This window comes from Malaclemys terrapin, chromosome 3 (assembly GCF_027887155.1).
Source record: "Malaclemys terrapin pileata isolate rMalTer1 chromosome 3, rMalTer1.hap1, whole genome shotgun sequence".
Lineage (NCBI taxonomy): Eukaryota > Metazoa > Chordata > Testudines > Emydidae > Malaclemys > Malaclemys terrapin.
This window is the reverse complement of record NC_071507.1, coordinates 84246605-84261620: the sequence shown is the minus strand read 5'-3', so window position 1 is coordinate 84261620 and position 15016 is coordinate 84246605. Positions and strand designations below refer to the sequence as shown.

Below are 15016 nucleotides of genomic sequence, written 5' to 3'. Positions count from 1 at the left end.
CTGTGCACTAGAAGCTGGACTGAGCCCACCCACCACTAATTGTATATAATTTAATACTGTTTCGGTGTGGATGTGTAGGTGTGGTTGCTTAGCCCTCATAATGCTTCACATCTTCACAGCACTTTACAAATTGTTAATTCATCCTCACCGCACCCAGAGTTGTCACCAAAGTTGAGTTGCTGCCATTTTAGGGATGGAGAAACTGAGAGAGAGTTTAAGTGTCATGTACAAGGCCAGAATGGGAGCTGGTTTGAGATCTGGGATTAAAGCTGCAGGGTTCAAATTCATCCCTGGTGAATTGTCAGTGAAGTTATGCCTGTTATATCCTGGTTCCCGGCCATGTGCTCAGATGCCAACATCGTATCTCTCATTTTGTAATTAATTCGTATTGCTATTAAGCACAGGCAAACGTGCTTGGCACTGTGCAAGACACAGACATTAAGACAGCCTCTGCCCTGAAGAGTTTACAGTATAGGAGACATTCAGCCCACAAGAAAAAGCAGGATGCATTGGAAGAACCAGAGGAGATAGTTACCTTACAAACTAGGGTTACCATACGCCTGTATTTTCCCGGACATGTCCGGCTTTTTGGTTCTCAAATCGCTGTCTGGGAGAAATTTCCAAAAAGCCGAACATGTCCAGGAAAATAGGGAGGCATGGTAAGCCTAGAGTTACCTGTAGGAGCTGTGTGTCTGGGATGCTCGCCCAGCCCCGGCTAAATGTGTAACCCGCTTCACCCCGCTGTGTGAGGGGGCGCTGCGGCTTTGATGGGCTCTGGCCAGCCAGGAAGTGATGTCATTCCTCTTCTGGCCCCACACCGGCCGGGGGCGCAGCGCTGTGGGAGCGGGAGTCATGTGGCCGCCGCCTGGCCCTGGGCACGGGCCCTGTTGCTGTGCTGCTCCCCTGGCCCTGGGGCTCCCGCTGCTGCTGCTGCCTGGCGGGTCCCTGGCTGCTTTGCTGGCCTGGGCTGAGTCCTGCTGCTCGGCTCGGGCTGCTCCGTGCCCTGCTGCCCTGAGCCGCTCTCCCCGCGAGTGCCCGACACCCTGCCCGCAGCCAGCCCCTGCCGCACCCCCTGCCCCCAGCCAGCCCCACACCCCCTGCCCACAGCCAGCCCCTGCCTCCAGCCAGCCCCGCACCCCCTGCCTGCAGCCAGCCCCTACCTCCAGTCAGCCCCTGCCCTGCCTCCAGCCAGCCCCACACCCCCTGTCTCCAGCCAATCCCGCACTCCCCTGCCTCCAGCCAACCCCACACCCCGTTTCCAGCCAGTTACACACCTCTTGCCCTGCCCGCAGCCAGCATCACACCCCCTGCCTCCAGCTAGCCCTGCCCCATGCCCCTGTCTGCAGCCGGCCCCATGTCCACTGCTGCCCTGCAGTTCCCAGGGCAGTAACCCTGCACACCTGCTTCAATGAGAGGGGCAGGGAGCAGCTGGGACCCACACATGTGAAATGGAGCTCATTTCTAGTTCAGGCCCATCTTTTTAAAAAAGAACTTTAGTTAGGGTTACCATACGTCCGTATTTTCCTGGACATGTCAGGCTTTTTGGTTCTTAAATCGCCATCCGGGAAAATACGGATGTATGGTAACCCTATTTAAATATCTAAAAACGTCCGGGAGGGCACTGCAACAGCAAAGGTTAACCCCCGCTTTCCCCCCGCCCCGTGGCGTGTCCTCTTTTTTGAATGTTCAAATATGGTAACCCTATTACAAACTCGATTTAATCTTATATTTTATTTGATCCTCTTACATTTCTTCTTAATGTGGGGAGAGTCTTGCAGAGAAAGTGGGTTTTCAGGAGGGATTTTTCTATTTCCATTTGAGCGATAAGGACAATACTTGGAACTACAGTGGCAGAAAAAGAGCCTGCCCTGTGGTTTCTGGTTCATTGGACCCCTGGAAGCCCAGGGCTGCAATTCCTAAAATTATAAAAATACCACATGTCCATGCAATTTAGTTACTTATTTTCTGGGGTTGAGTGGAAGTTAATTATCTATTTATTTATTACTGTGCTTCTGCCATGTTCAGTCTCCTTTCCCCTCTGGATCGGTTTGATGTCCAGGTGAAAGTTCTGAGAGGCTCCTCTGTTCTGAATTAGAAATTTTTTGGTGCAGCACATTGTACTTAATGGGGGTGAATTCCAATTGGCTTTACAGTAACCAAGAGCCTGATCCTGCAAATACTGTCACAACCTGGTCCAGTCCCACTCTCTGGATGGACTCTAGTCTGTAGTAATTGGATCCAATCACTGAATCCCACATACTAATACACAGGATCTGGATATGAGTAGTGGATAGCCACTGTTTCTAGCTCAGGCACATTCCCAGTTGCAGATCCATGTCTGACCCTCTTCTTGGGCAGTGGGACCTCACAGTCTGATTGCCTGGGTCCAGGAACCAGTGCCTGAGCCCCTTGTTGCTCATACACATCCCCCTCCTTTGTTCCATTCTTGGCTATGGGAGCTCTGGTTTTTCTAGTTACGCACTTTGGGGACAACATGGCAGGAAAGCAAGGAAACACAGGCTTAGTGAAGGAATTTCTTATACAAGGAATGTCTGGGCAGAGAGTCGTTCAATGCCAGTGATCCTGCTGGTAGAGAAGCTACAATAATGCAAATAATTAATAATAATAATTGTTCCACTGGAGTAGAGCCATTTAGTGTTGATAGCCCTTGATTGCTCTGTCACACTTCCTCAGACACAGACTTTTCACTAGCTGTCAAGTTCCTGCTACAAAATGGATACTCAAAGCCACTTCAAAAGTTACATTCAAAATGGAGGTTGAAATACAGCGTGGCATTAACAAAAACCAAAATGGAATTTATACCTTGGCCCAGACATAACCGCAATCCATCACACTTACTGCCAGGTGTAGTGCTTAATTTGCACTAGTAAGCATTATGCTGTATAGCAGGGATTCTCAAACTGGGGGTCGGAACCCTTCAGGGAGTCGCAAGGTTATTACATGGGGGGTCATGAGCTGTCAACCTCCACCCCAAACTCCACTTTGCCTCCAGCATTATAATGGTGTTAGATATATAAAAAAGTGTTTTTAATTTATAAGGGGGGGGGGGTCCGCACTCAGAGGCTTGCTGTGTGAAAGGGGTCACCAGTAAAAAAGTTTGAGACCTACTGCTGTATAGTGAATAGTTTCAGGATTGGGTCTCAAGATGTTAATGTCAAAGAAATTTACATTTTCCTGGTCTTTGCAATTCTACTGTAGTTAAATACGTGCACTATTGTAATGAATACACAGTAAGTTATATGTATTAACGTGATTGTCTTCGTAGAAGCAGCTCAGAGAAGGCTTACTGACAAGTTAGAGGAATTGGAAAAGGAAGTTGGTGTATATCATGGAGAAACCCCTCTTCTAGCGAGGATGAAAGAAGAACAAGAGAAAGCAAGGCATTTTCTCAGGTACGTAAACCATCCCGTGGTATGCAAAACAAATCTAGCTGAACACGCACTTCGGCCAATATTTTCAGTCTTGGATTCCTAAAGCTAAGTTGTTAAATCCTACATAAATGGCCTCATTTCAGTGGGAGCTGTGGATGCTCTGAAAAGCAGGCCATTTATGTGGATGTCCAAATATGGATGTAGCTGACTAACTAGAGGCACACAAATTTGAAAACTGTGGCCAGATGACTAGTTTTAGGGCTTGATCTTGTGAAATGCTGAATGATCTGTACAAGTTGCTGAGCATCCTCAAGTCACAGTGAAGTCACTGTGAGCTGGGGGCACTCCCATCTCAGAAGATCAGGCCCAACCTGGTTATCATCCTATGTCACATTTAGATTTACTCACCTTTATACAGTGGTATCTATCCAAACCAGGCAAAGGATGTGTTTGGAACTACGGATGTACCAAGCTTGAAGTTTCAAAAGAGCTGATTTGTAAATAATCTAAGTGCAATAAAGCATCTGAAAAATTGCTTAGCTGTAAAATGTTTGTTTGCAAAATTCAAACAATTTTCTCCTCGGTTGAGATCACGCAGGAAAATTTTCCGTCCAAAACGTAATATTTTGAAGAAAATGATGATTGAAAACAGGGGTTTGGAATAGAGGGAACCATCTCAGCTGTAGGTACTCAGTAGCCATTGGGGTGCCTGTAATAAAATCATAGCATGGTTAAATTCAAACCCAGTGTGATTTTTTTTTAAAACATGTCTGCAAGCTGTTAGAACCTACACTCACCATGAGGGCCGGCTCCAGGCATCAGCCAAGCAAGCTCGTGCTTGGGGCGGCAGATTCTAAAGGGCGGCATTCCGTCCAATCGTAGGGCGGCACGGCTGCCCTATTTTTTTAATTTTTTTTTTTTATTATTTTTTTGCTTTGCCTGTGGGTCCGGCAGCCCTGCGCCCTGGGGTTTTGGTTTTTTTTGCTTTGCCTCCAGGTCCGGCCGTCTTGCTCCCTGGTTTTTTTTTTTTTTTTTTTTTAGCTTTTTTTTCTGGGTCCAGCCACCCTGCACCCAGGGTTTTGGGGGGTTTTTTGCTTTGCCTCTGGGTCCGGCTGTCCTGCACCCAGGGTTTTTGTTTTTGTTTTTCTTTGCCTCTGGGTCCAGCTGCCCTGCACCTTGGTTTTTTTTGTTTTTTGTTTTGGCTTTGCCACCAGGTCCGGCCGCCCTGCACCCTGGTTTTTTTGTTGTTGTTGCTTGGGGTGGCAAAAAAGTCAGAGCCGGCCCTGCTCACCATATATCTATTGTAATACGAACGCCTTTTTTTGGTATTCATTCTATTTCTTACTCGGTATGAGAATTTTTTTTTCTTATGTAAAGTAAGAGTAATTTCTTGATTTCGATTTTTTTTGCATTCCTTTAAAAAAAATTGAATACATGTTGCAAACTGAACACGCCCCAAACCAAACCATAGGTTTACACTTTTATATGTTCATTGATTTCAAAGAGCTTAGGATCAGGTCCTTTCAGCATTACAATGTGCTATAGTTTTCCTTAGCTATCCTTGCCCAAAATATTTTGCATTTATTATAAATTGCTTCATTAAAGATATTTTTCTGGGTATGATCCCACAAGCATCCTGCAGGCTGATCTCCAATGGCCTGCAATAGGAGTTCCATGTGTGAGAGCTTGTCGGTTTGGGCTGTTTATGTTTAACATCTAAAAAAGCAGTAAAAGAAAGTAGGCTGCAGTTTTTCCAAAGTTATGTACTGGTGTTACCTTCAGCTGCTAAGTGATGTTTCTCATGCAGAGTTAATGCAATACTTTCCCAGACAGCACTGTACTCTGCTCCTCTAGATAGATGGTGCCCTCTGGTGGGTTTGTCTTACTGAGTATAGTTCTTTGGCGTCTAATAATAGTGTTGGTCCTAAAAAGAGTGTTGTTGACAGTGTTTTGGTGGAGTTCGCTGTAGTTGCCTCTACCATTTTCACAAAGGTGGTTATCCACAAATCCATAGATGGCATGCTGTGTAGTGTAGACCTTTTCATTTCCTCTTTCCAGTTTGTGGGCCAAATCCTCAGCTGGGGTAAACTCGCTTAGCTCCATTGACGTCAATGACCTCACAATGATTTACACCTAGGGTGACCAGATGTCCCAATTTTATAGGGACAGTCCCGATTTTGGGGTCTTTTTCTTATATAGGCTCCTATTACCCCCCACCCCCTGTCCCAATTTTTCACACTTGCCCTCTGGTCACCCTATTTACACCAGCTCAGGATCTGGCTCTGTATTTTTAAACTAATGAGCACATCAGGAGCCCTGGCCTGTAACCACAGTGATAGAGCTCATCAGTTATTCCATGTTGACTTTTTTGCCTGGTTGAAGCAATAAGAGCCCTATTGAGAGAGTCAGCTGGCATGCCTGGACCTGTCCAGGCTTCTATCCATTCTCTGGTTTCCAAACACATTTTTTTCCTTAGGCCTCTGCAGGCATGAGGAGTGCAGACTGGAGGGTGAACATTCTCTGAGTTTAGAATTTGGCATATACACAGTGCCTAACGGAGACCGGGGTGGAGATGAGAGCTAGTAGACTGAGACTCCACCCAGACCGACCTTAGGTAATTGCTGTTGGCTGTGGGAAGCTGTAAGGAGATTTGGTGAAGATTATTTCTGGGGAGTTTTCTGCCATTTGTGACATATAACCTGCAGTTCTTGGTGGATCTACAGCAGCTTCTGGATGTCCAGGTAGCAACAGCAATCATGGGTGCTTTTTCCCTCCATTTAGCTATAAGGTTTTCTCTTGGCTGTGGATTTTGCTTCCATCACCAGGGTCTTTGTCAGTTCACAATTGGGTCGTTGTGATGTGCTTTACATGGGGCTACAGCTGAAAACCTCATGAGAACTTCAGTTTGCATGGAACATGGAGGTCTGCTTTGTAGGCAGTGTTTTCTGCAGGGAACACTTTACACCTGTGATGTGCACTGGCCGCCAATTCACTTCCATGTGCAATTCAAGGCTTTGGTTTTAATCAATTGTATAAGGCCCCTAAAAGGTTGGGGTCAACCCTAACTGAAACATGTCTGGTCTCTTTGGGTGATTCTGCAGCAGATGAAATCAGTTGAGGTGCTGGAACTGATTGCTCACTGGTCTAGCTATGAAAGTAGGGCATTTGCAGTGAAAGACCCTCCACTTTAGAATTGCTTCCTGCTGTGGTCCTGCTTTGTTGACTTTCTGGGTAACACATCGGTTCTCACAAGGGGCACGGAGAAGATGGGCATAAGTAGCGGTGTTGTATTTATTACTCCTACTAGATGGGTTGGGGTGAGGAGTTAATTGGTTACTGGGGAGATGTATTACTTTTAATGTTCATGAACCCAGAATACCGTAAGGGCTCATTTTTAAAAAAAGGAACGAATGAATTAAATCCAAATGAATAAACTGTAAAGGTCTCTCCTGCAGTGGCACCTTCCTTTGGGCAGGAGGAGGAGGGGGCCTGTGCGTCTCTTAATGTCAGTGTTAGTTTCCATTTTGTACATTAGAGAACACTCTGCAGTGACAGGCTCAGTTAGTGAGGTGAATGCTCTTAACCATCTCACTGCCACCTCATGTGCCTGCCTATGAGGCTAACAAATGATATAATAATAATATTCAAAAAATGGGGTAAGCATTTTGGCCAAACACTGATTTCAGTTCATACAAATAGGGCAGGGCTGACTCCAGCTTTTCTGCCGCCCCAAGTGGCAAAAAAAAAAAGACAAGCGGCAGCACTTTGGCGGCAGCTAAATCGCGCCGCTTCTTCGGCGGCAGTTCGGTGGTGGGTCCTCCCTCTCTTCCTCTTCGGCGGCAATTCGGCGTCAGCTCAAAGAGGAAGAGAGGGAATGAGGGGCCTGCCGCTGAATTGCTGCCGAAGACGTGGACATGCCGCCCCAGAGTGCAATCCCTTTGAATTGGCCGCCCCAAGCACCTGCTTCCTACGCTGGTGCCTGGAGCTGGCCCTGATTCTGGGCTCTATTAAGAACTTACAGCCTGGAGCTCTCGTGGGGGAAAACATGCACTGCCCCAGTGCTGGCATCTAGAGGCTTTAGGATTGGAATGGCAAAATGTCTCCTAGGTGCTAAGATTGTACATTGGGCACTTGGACTTGCCCCATACCTCTAGCAAGAATTCCCAACAGCTCCCTATCCACTAACTGGTACGTAAGGTCTATGGCCATTCTCACTCTGGGGAAGCTAGGGCTTCCGGAAGCTCAGCCTCCAACCTTGCACCCTGCATGGGTATGTGTGGGGAAGGAGCCACCTATGCTCTCTCTCTCTTTTCAAGCACAACTGCTCTGGGCTGCGATCAATGGTGTGCTGTCTAGGTATGCAACGCATGCACTGCATACCCCAGAATTAAAAAACATGATCCAACTGGTGGCTCATGGGCCAGATCTGGCCTGTAGGATGATTCTGTCTGGTGTCTTCTGTACAGTGTGACCTCACAGTCACCAGGGGCATGGTCATGCTGCATAAAGGACACCATATTGTGCAACATCGCTAAAAAGATTGGACTACCTAAGGCATTCAAGTTTAGAATTGAATCATTGCGTGCCTTACTAAAAATGTCCTGGCCTGACACTGGCTGCCATAATTTATCCCTTCATGGCTTAAGAAAATGTGTTTGAAAGCCTATAAAATTCATGGCTATAGAGCTGGCTGGGAAGAAAATCCCAATGGGAATTGCCTTCCATTTGCTCAAAAGGACAAACTCTATCTTCAAACACTCACCTGAGACGCTCAGTGATTAAGGACCTGATTTTTTCAGAAGTGCTGAGTACCTATTGCTCCCTTTGACTTCAGTGTCTGCTGTGAATGCCCGAGACCTCTGAAAATCAAGCCCTAAATCTGGGAATCCTGGATACTCATCCAAAGACAGGATTCAACCTACATTCTTTACATCAGCTTTATAATCCCCAAATTTACCTTTTGAACAGAACACAAATGGATCAGCTTGAGACCAGCAAGGCTCAAGAACTTAATTGCTTAGAAGAATATAAGACAGACCGCATTCACACACCGCAGAAAGAAAAGGTTGAATTTAAGAAGTATGCAACAGCAGCTAGAGTCACTAGGGAGGAAGTCAAATCAGAAGAAATACAAGTAAGTAGTGTATAAAGAAGGGGAAAAAGAAAATGTGATTTTAAAGATCAGTTTGTAGTCCATCCTAGAATGGATATGAGAATTGCTCCTCAAGTGATGGAGAATCCACCATGCTTTGAGATAACTTGTTCCAATGGTGAATTGCCCTCACTGTTAAAAATCTAAAACTTATTTCCAGTCTGAATTTGTCTTGCTTCTGTTTCCAGTCACTGGATAGCATTATGCCTTTTTCTGCTAGATTTAGAAATCACTTCCCTATGTAAGTATTTGTAGACCATAATCAATTCACCTCTTAAACTCCTCTTGGATATACTAACTAGACTGAGTTAAGTCTCTCCCAATAAAACATGATTTCCAGACCTCAAATCATTCTTGTGGATATTTCTGAATCCTTTTCAATTTTTCAATATCCTCTTTGAAATGTGGACTCCAGAACTGATACAGCATTTCAGTAATGGTCTCATCAATCCCATACACAGACATAATACCAGCTGCCTATTCCTACTTGATATTCCCCTCCTTATACATCCAAGAATCATGTTTGCCCTTTTAGCTACAGCACTGCACTGCACTGGGATCTAATGTTTAATTGGTTATCTACCAAGTCCTTTTCTTTGCCAGTGCATTCCAGGATACAGTCCATTATCTTGGAACTATGACCTACATTCTTTGTTCCTAAATGTATGACTTTGCATTTGACTCAATTAAAATACACGTTGTTCAAATGAGCTCAGCTTGCTTAGATCACTCTCTATAACTGACCTGTTCCTATCATTATTTACCACTCCAAATCCCAGTGGGAATCCACTACAAACACCTCACTGGATGATGATTCCCCATTTACAGTTGCTTTTTGAGCTCTATCAATGAATCAGTTTTTAATCCATTTAATATGGGCTACATTGATTTTATATAGTGCTAATTTTTAAATTACAAAGTCGTGCAGGATCAAGAGACACAAGGTAGGTGAGGTAATACCTTTTATTGGACCAACTTTTCAAGATTGTCCAACTTCTCTATAAAAGATATTACCTCACCCATCTCGTCTCACCGCTATCCTGGGACCAACATGGCTGCAACAACACTGCATGCAAGATTAAGTCAAATGTCTTTCATTAATAACGTAGCAGGTGCACAACATCATTCATCCTTGCAAGATTGGGTACCCCCGCTGTCTTTGCTTGCTCATCACTTTTCACCTTCTGCTTTTAACAAGCAACAATACACACCTGCCCTTGTGCAGGATCAAGCCTGTCAATGTACATCAAGTGCCCCCAGTGCCATAATGGTGGGTGCATAAATATATAAATAAATAACTTTCTTGTATCCACCTCAGTTTGGAGGCATGTCCCACATCTGGCAGATTAAGAGGTAAATCACAATTCCGCTACCCCACAGTGCACTATTCATGGTGAAGTTGCAGAAGAAGAAAGAATTATGTGCTTGAAGGAAGAAAGGAGGGAGAGGATGAAGACACGGGAGAGGGAGGATGGGAAAACTGCTGCTTTTCCTCACTGCCTTTGCTAGTGTTAGGGGTTGGGGTTTGCAGGGTTTTGTTCCAAAGGGTCAAGGATTTAAAATATACAGTTCAATTTGTCTGGAAATACACAAAGAATGAATGCAAAACCACTTAGTGCAAGAAAAAATAATAGGATCATAGAACTGGATGGGACCTTGAGAAGTCATCTAGTCCAGTCCCCTGCACTCGTGGCAGGACTAAGCATTATCTAGACCATCCCTGACAGGTGCTTGTCTAACCTGCCCTTTAAAATCTCCAATGATGGAGACTCTACAATCTCCCTAGGCAATTTATTCCAGTTCTTAACCACCCTGTCAGTTAGGAAGTTTTTCATAACGTCCAACCTAAACCTCCCTTGCTGCAATTTAAGCCCATTGCTTCTTGTCCTATCCTCAGAGGTTAAGAAAAACAATTTTTTTTCCTCCTCCTTGTATGTACTTTTACATACTTGAAAACTGTTACCGTGTCCCTTCTCAGTCTTCTCTTTTCCAGACTAAACAAACCCAATTTTTTCAATCTTCCCTCACAGGTCACGTTTTCTAGACCTTTAATCATTTTTGTTGCTCTTCTGTGGACTCTCTCCAATTTGTTCACATCCTTCCTGAAATGTGGCACCCAGAACTGGACACAATACTCCAGTTGAGGCCTAATCAGCGCAGAGTAAAGCGGAAGAATTGCTTCTCGTGTCTTGCTTACAATACTCCTGCTAATACATCTCAGAACGATGTTTGGTTTTTTTGCAACAATGTTACACTGTTGACTTATGTTTAGTTTGTGGTCCACTATAACCCCCAGATCTCTTTCCACAGTATTCCTTCCTAGGCAGTCATTTCCCATTTTGTATGTGTGCAACTGATTGTTCCTTCCTAAGAGGAGTACTTTGCATTTGTCCTTATTGAATTTCATCCTATTTACGTCAGACCATTTCTCCAGTTTGTCCAGATCATTTTGAATTATAATCCTATCCTCCAAAGCACTTGCAACCCCTCCCAGCTTGGTATAGTCTGCAAACTTTATAAGTGTACTCTCTATGCCATTATCTATCACTGATGAAGATTTTTGAACAGAACCGGACCCAGAACTGATCCTTGTGGGACCCCACTCATTATGCCCTTCCAGCATGACTATGAACCACTGATAACTACTCTCTGGGAACGGTTTTCCAAACAGTTTTGCACCCACCTTATAGTAGCTCCATCTAGGTTGCATTTCCCTAATTCGTTTATGAGACGGTCTTGTGAGACAGTATCAAAAGCTTCACTAAAGTCAAGATATACCGTGGCTACCACTTCCCCCCATCCACAAGGCTTGTCAAAGAAAGCTATCAGGTTGGTTTGACACAATTTGTTTTTTACAAATCCATGCTGACTGTTACTTATCACCTTATTATCTTATAGCTGTTTGCAAATTGATTGTTTAATTATTCTCTCCATTATCTTTCTGGGTACAGAAGTTAAGATGACTGATCTGTAATTCCTTGGGTTGTCCTTATTTCCCTTTTATAGATGGGCACTATATTTGCCCTTTTCCAGTCTTCTGGAATCTCTCCTGTCTTCCATGACTTTTCAAAAATAATCGCTAATAGCTCCTTGAGTATTCTAGGATGCATTTCATTAGGCCCCGGTGACTTGAGAACATCTAATTTGTCCAAGTAATTTTTAACTTGTTCTTTCCCTATTTTAGCCTCTGATCCTACCTCATTTTCACTGGCATTCACTATGTTACTCATTGAGTAACAGGCCTACCCTGTCCTTGGTCTTTCTCTTCCTTCTAATGTATTTATAGAATGTTTTCTTGTTACCCTTTATGTCTCCAGCTAGTTTGATTTTGTTTTGTGCCTTGGCCTTTCTAATTTTGTCCCTACATACTTGTGTTATTTGTTTATATTCATCCTTTGTAATTTGACCTAGTTTACACTTTTTGTAGGACTCTTCTTTTATTTTTAGATCATTGAAGATCTCCTGGTTAAGCCGGGGTGATCTCTTGCCATACTTCCTATCTTTCCTATGCAATGGGATAGTTTGCTCTTGTGCCCTTAATAATGTCTCTTTGAAAAACTGCCAACTGTCTTCTATTGTTTTTCCCCTTAGACTTGTATCCCATGAGATCTTACCTACCAACTCCCTGAGTTTGCTAAAGTCTGCCTTCTTGAAATCCATTGTCTTTATTTTGCTGTTCTCCCTCCTACCATGCCTTAGAATCATGAACTCTTATCATTTTGTGATCACTTTCACCCAAGATGCCTTCCACTTTCAAATTCTCAGCCAGTTCCTCCCTATCTGTCAAAATGACAGATTACAATTAAGCATTAGGTGTAGTTCTCCCTGAGCAAAGGAAAGGCTCGAGATCTTTGCACATCCACTCCTTTACATTTAAAGGTGCAGGATTAATAAAGGGGCAGGGCATGTCTAAGGAAACGTGCGCTTAAATATATTTCTAAAATGGCTTGGCCAGTGTCCATAGATTCATAGATTTTTATTTTAAGATCAGAAGGGACCATTATGATCATTTCGGTTGACCTCCTGCATCACACAGGCCCAAGAACCTCATCTACTAATCTCTGCATCAAGCCCATAACTTCTGTTTGAGCTATAGCATGTCTTTTTGAAAGACATCCATGCCTGAGTTGTCACTGACGTCAGCAAGAGTTGTAGATGTTCTAGACTCATTAGGATCAGAACCTGAATCAGTCAAATTGTTCCATCAGTCCAAGCCGCTTAAAGAAAATCTTTTTTTTTTTTAATGCAAACACAGTGAGATGCTCCATGATGGTTGGAATGTTAGATCCTGATTTTGAAAGGTATTGATCACCAGCAACTTCCACTGACTTCATTTATAGTGGGTGTTCAGCAGTTCTGAAAATCATCCCTTTTGGCTTAATATCTCACTGCTGTAGATGCTTGTCAGTACACCTTAAATACTGTAGGAGGCTAATACCTATTCCTTTTTCTTAGGCTCCTTTTCTTTGGCTCTTCTGCAGCATGGATTTCTGTTTGTTTGTTTGTTTTATTGCTGTGTATTTTGGTAGATCTGGTGTGATTTTGTTTTGTGTGTGTTTATGTCATAATGAAAAGTTTCAATAAAGCTTTAAGCAAAACAACAGATTTCATGTGTCTTTCCAAATGCATGAGCTGCGCTTTCCTCGTCTGGAATGGTGCACTAACGTTCTGTGCCTTTCCCTAATAACAGATGTTAAAACAGCAGATTGCAGGGCTCCAGGAGGAGTTCAGGAGAAATGAGTCCCACTGGCATGCTGCCCATGGCAAGCTAAAACATCAGATTGAGATGCTGACCAAACAGAACCTGGACCTTCGGGATGAGCTCAGAGTTTCAGAGCATCAGAGGCTGGAAGCAGAAAAGAAATCTAGAGCTGTGGATTTCATAAGCAGAAAATCTGAAACCCCGGTACTGAAGGATCTATTGTCTGTAGGTGATTGTGTGAGCATTGGAAGTGTCTGGTATACCAATGTCAGAGCAATTCAAAGTTTTAAGATTTCTAGAATCAGGAGAGCATGAGCATACTCTCTCTCTCTCTTAGCCAATTATTCTCAGGGAAATAACCAGTCCCAGGCTAGTACCCTAACCACTGGGCCATCCTTCCCTTTATAAGTGACAGTAACTACATTCTTCTTTACAAGGTGCCTGGAACCACCAATTTCACTTGATAAAGCAAGGGAAATGGTAAATAATCTTTATATATTTTAATATAGCATTAATGAGAATGAAGCCCCTAACTCCCTTAGGCTCCTTTGGACAATATAATCCCAAATTCAAATTTAACTTGACTGGAATCTGCCTGTTACTTCTGATGACCCTTTTTTTTTATGCATAGTGAAGGTCACACAGAAAAATGATTCCAGCTGTGCTGTATGCAACATAAAGGACACCAGTACGGAACAAAACTGTATAACAATCCCAATCAAAGCAAGAGCTAGAGAACGCAAAATACGCTGGACATTTTTGTCTAGATTCTGGCCCCCACTCCACCTGCTTTGGCCTGCTCTGGTGGTGCAAAAGAGCCATAAAGCCTGGGCCTTCAGCCTCTGAAGATTCCCTCTGGGCTGGAGAATCCTCAGCTGGCATAAGGGCACTGTATAGGGGACATGACCCTGAGGCGGCTGTAACTTATGCTGGGGACCACCTTGTCCCTGGCTAGCCCCAAACTCAGCCAGATGGGGTATCTAGTCTTTTGTGTATAAATTTAGGGTGATTCTGTTTTATCTCCTGTATGAGCCATTACGTTTTCCAACTCCAGGCACCTAATAGTGAGGGATTTCCATTCCGTATTGATCTCTTTGCTTGGGAGAAAACTGGTGCACCCTGCTCCCTCCACCCCCCTGTGGTCTAGCTGACTGAATAGTAGCTACCTGTGTACATATTGCCTTGTTACCTCAGAAAATGTGAAGGTTTGGTGTGAGTTTTTTCACCAGGTACAAGATGACGTGACTGGTTCTATTAGATGTGATGGATAAACCATTGCTTTGTTTATCATAAATTCTCCATTAGGTTTCAGAAGCTATTTTGAGAGGGACATCGTCTCTGGCTAACCTAGAAGACAGGCCATTGCGAAGTAGCCATAAGAGTCGCAACACCACTCCGGTGGGGAGGAAAACTCCAGTGGAGAAACACCCCCCCAGAGATGTGAATATGAAAGTATGGATAAAACTCGGGTCCTTATTGCAAACAGTCACATTTCCACAGTTTAAAAACATGAGACTTATTTTAGAGAATGATTTCTGGGACCAAAATTTATGTAAATGAAAGTGTCCAGATACATGGGGTCACCTTTTCTACATAGCCCCGTGTTGTGACTCAGCACTAAGAACGTGCAGTAGTAAAGTTTTCCTTGCACTCTTCCTAACTCCATAATGGTGTGAGACAATCATCTGTCTCCTATTTTAAGCCTAACTGAATTGCCTATTTGTAGTTATCACAGTATACTGTGCCCCTGCCCCAATGCATGGTTTTGGC

The 15016-nt window shown here is 43.9% G+C and overlaps 1 protein-coding gene across 2 annotated transcripts in view; it reads left to right on the top strand.

The window, feature by feature from the left end:
* LOC128834810 (centromere protein J-like) overlaps window positions 1–15016 on the top strand; it is a 66588-nt gene that overhangs the window by 38260 nt on the left and 13312 nt on the right. For both annotated transcript variants that reach the window (XM_054023925.1, XM_054023926.1), the window contains 4 exons: window positions 3287–3413; window positions 8361–8526; window positions 13235–13483; window positions 14552–14698. In XM_054023925.1, coding sequence (XP_053879900.1) covers window positions 3287–3413; window positions 8361–8526; window positions 13235–13483; window positions 14552–14698 — 689 coding nt within the window. The remainder of the gene's footprint in view (window positions 1–3286; window positions 3414–8360; window positions 8527–13234; window positions 13484–14551; window positions 14699–15016) is intronic.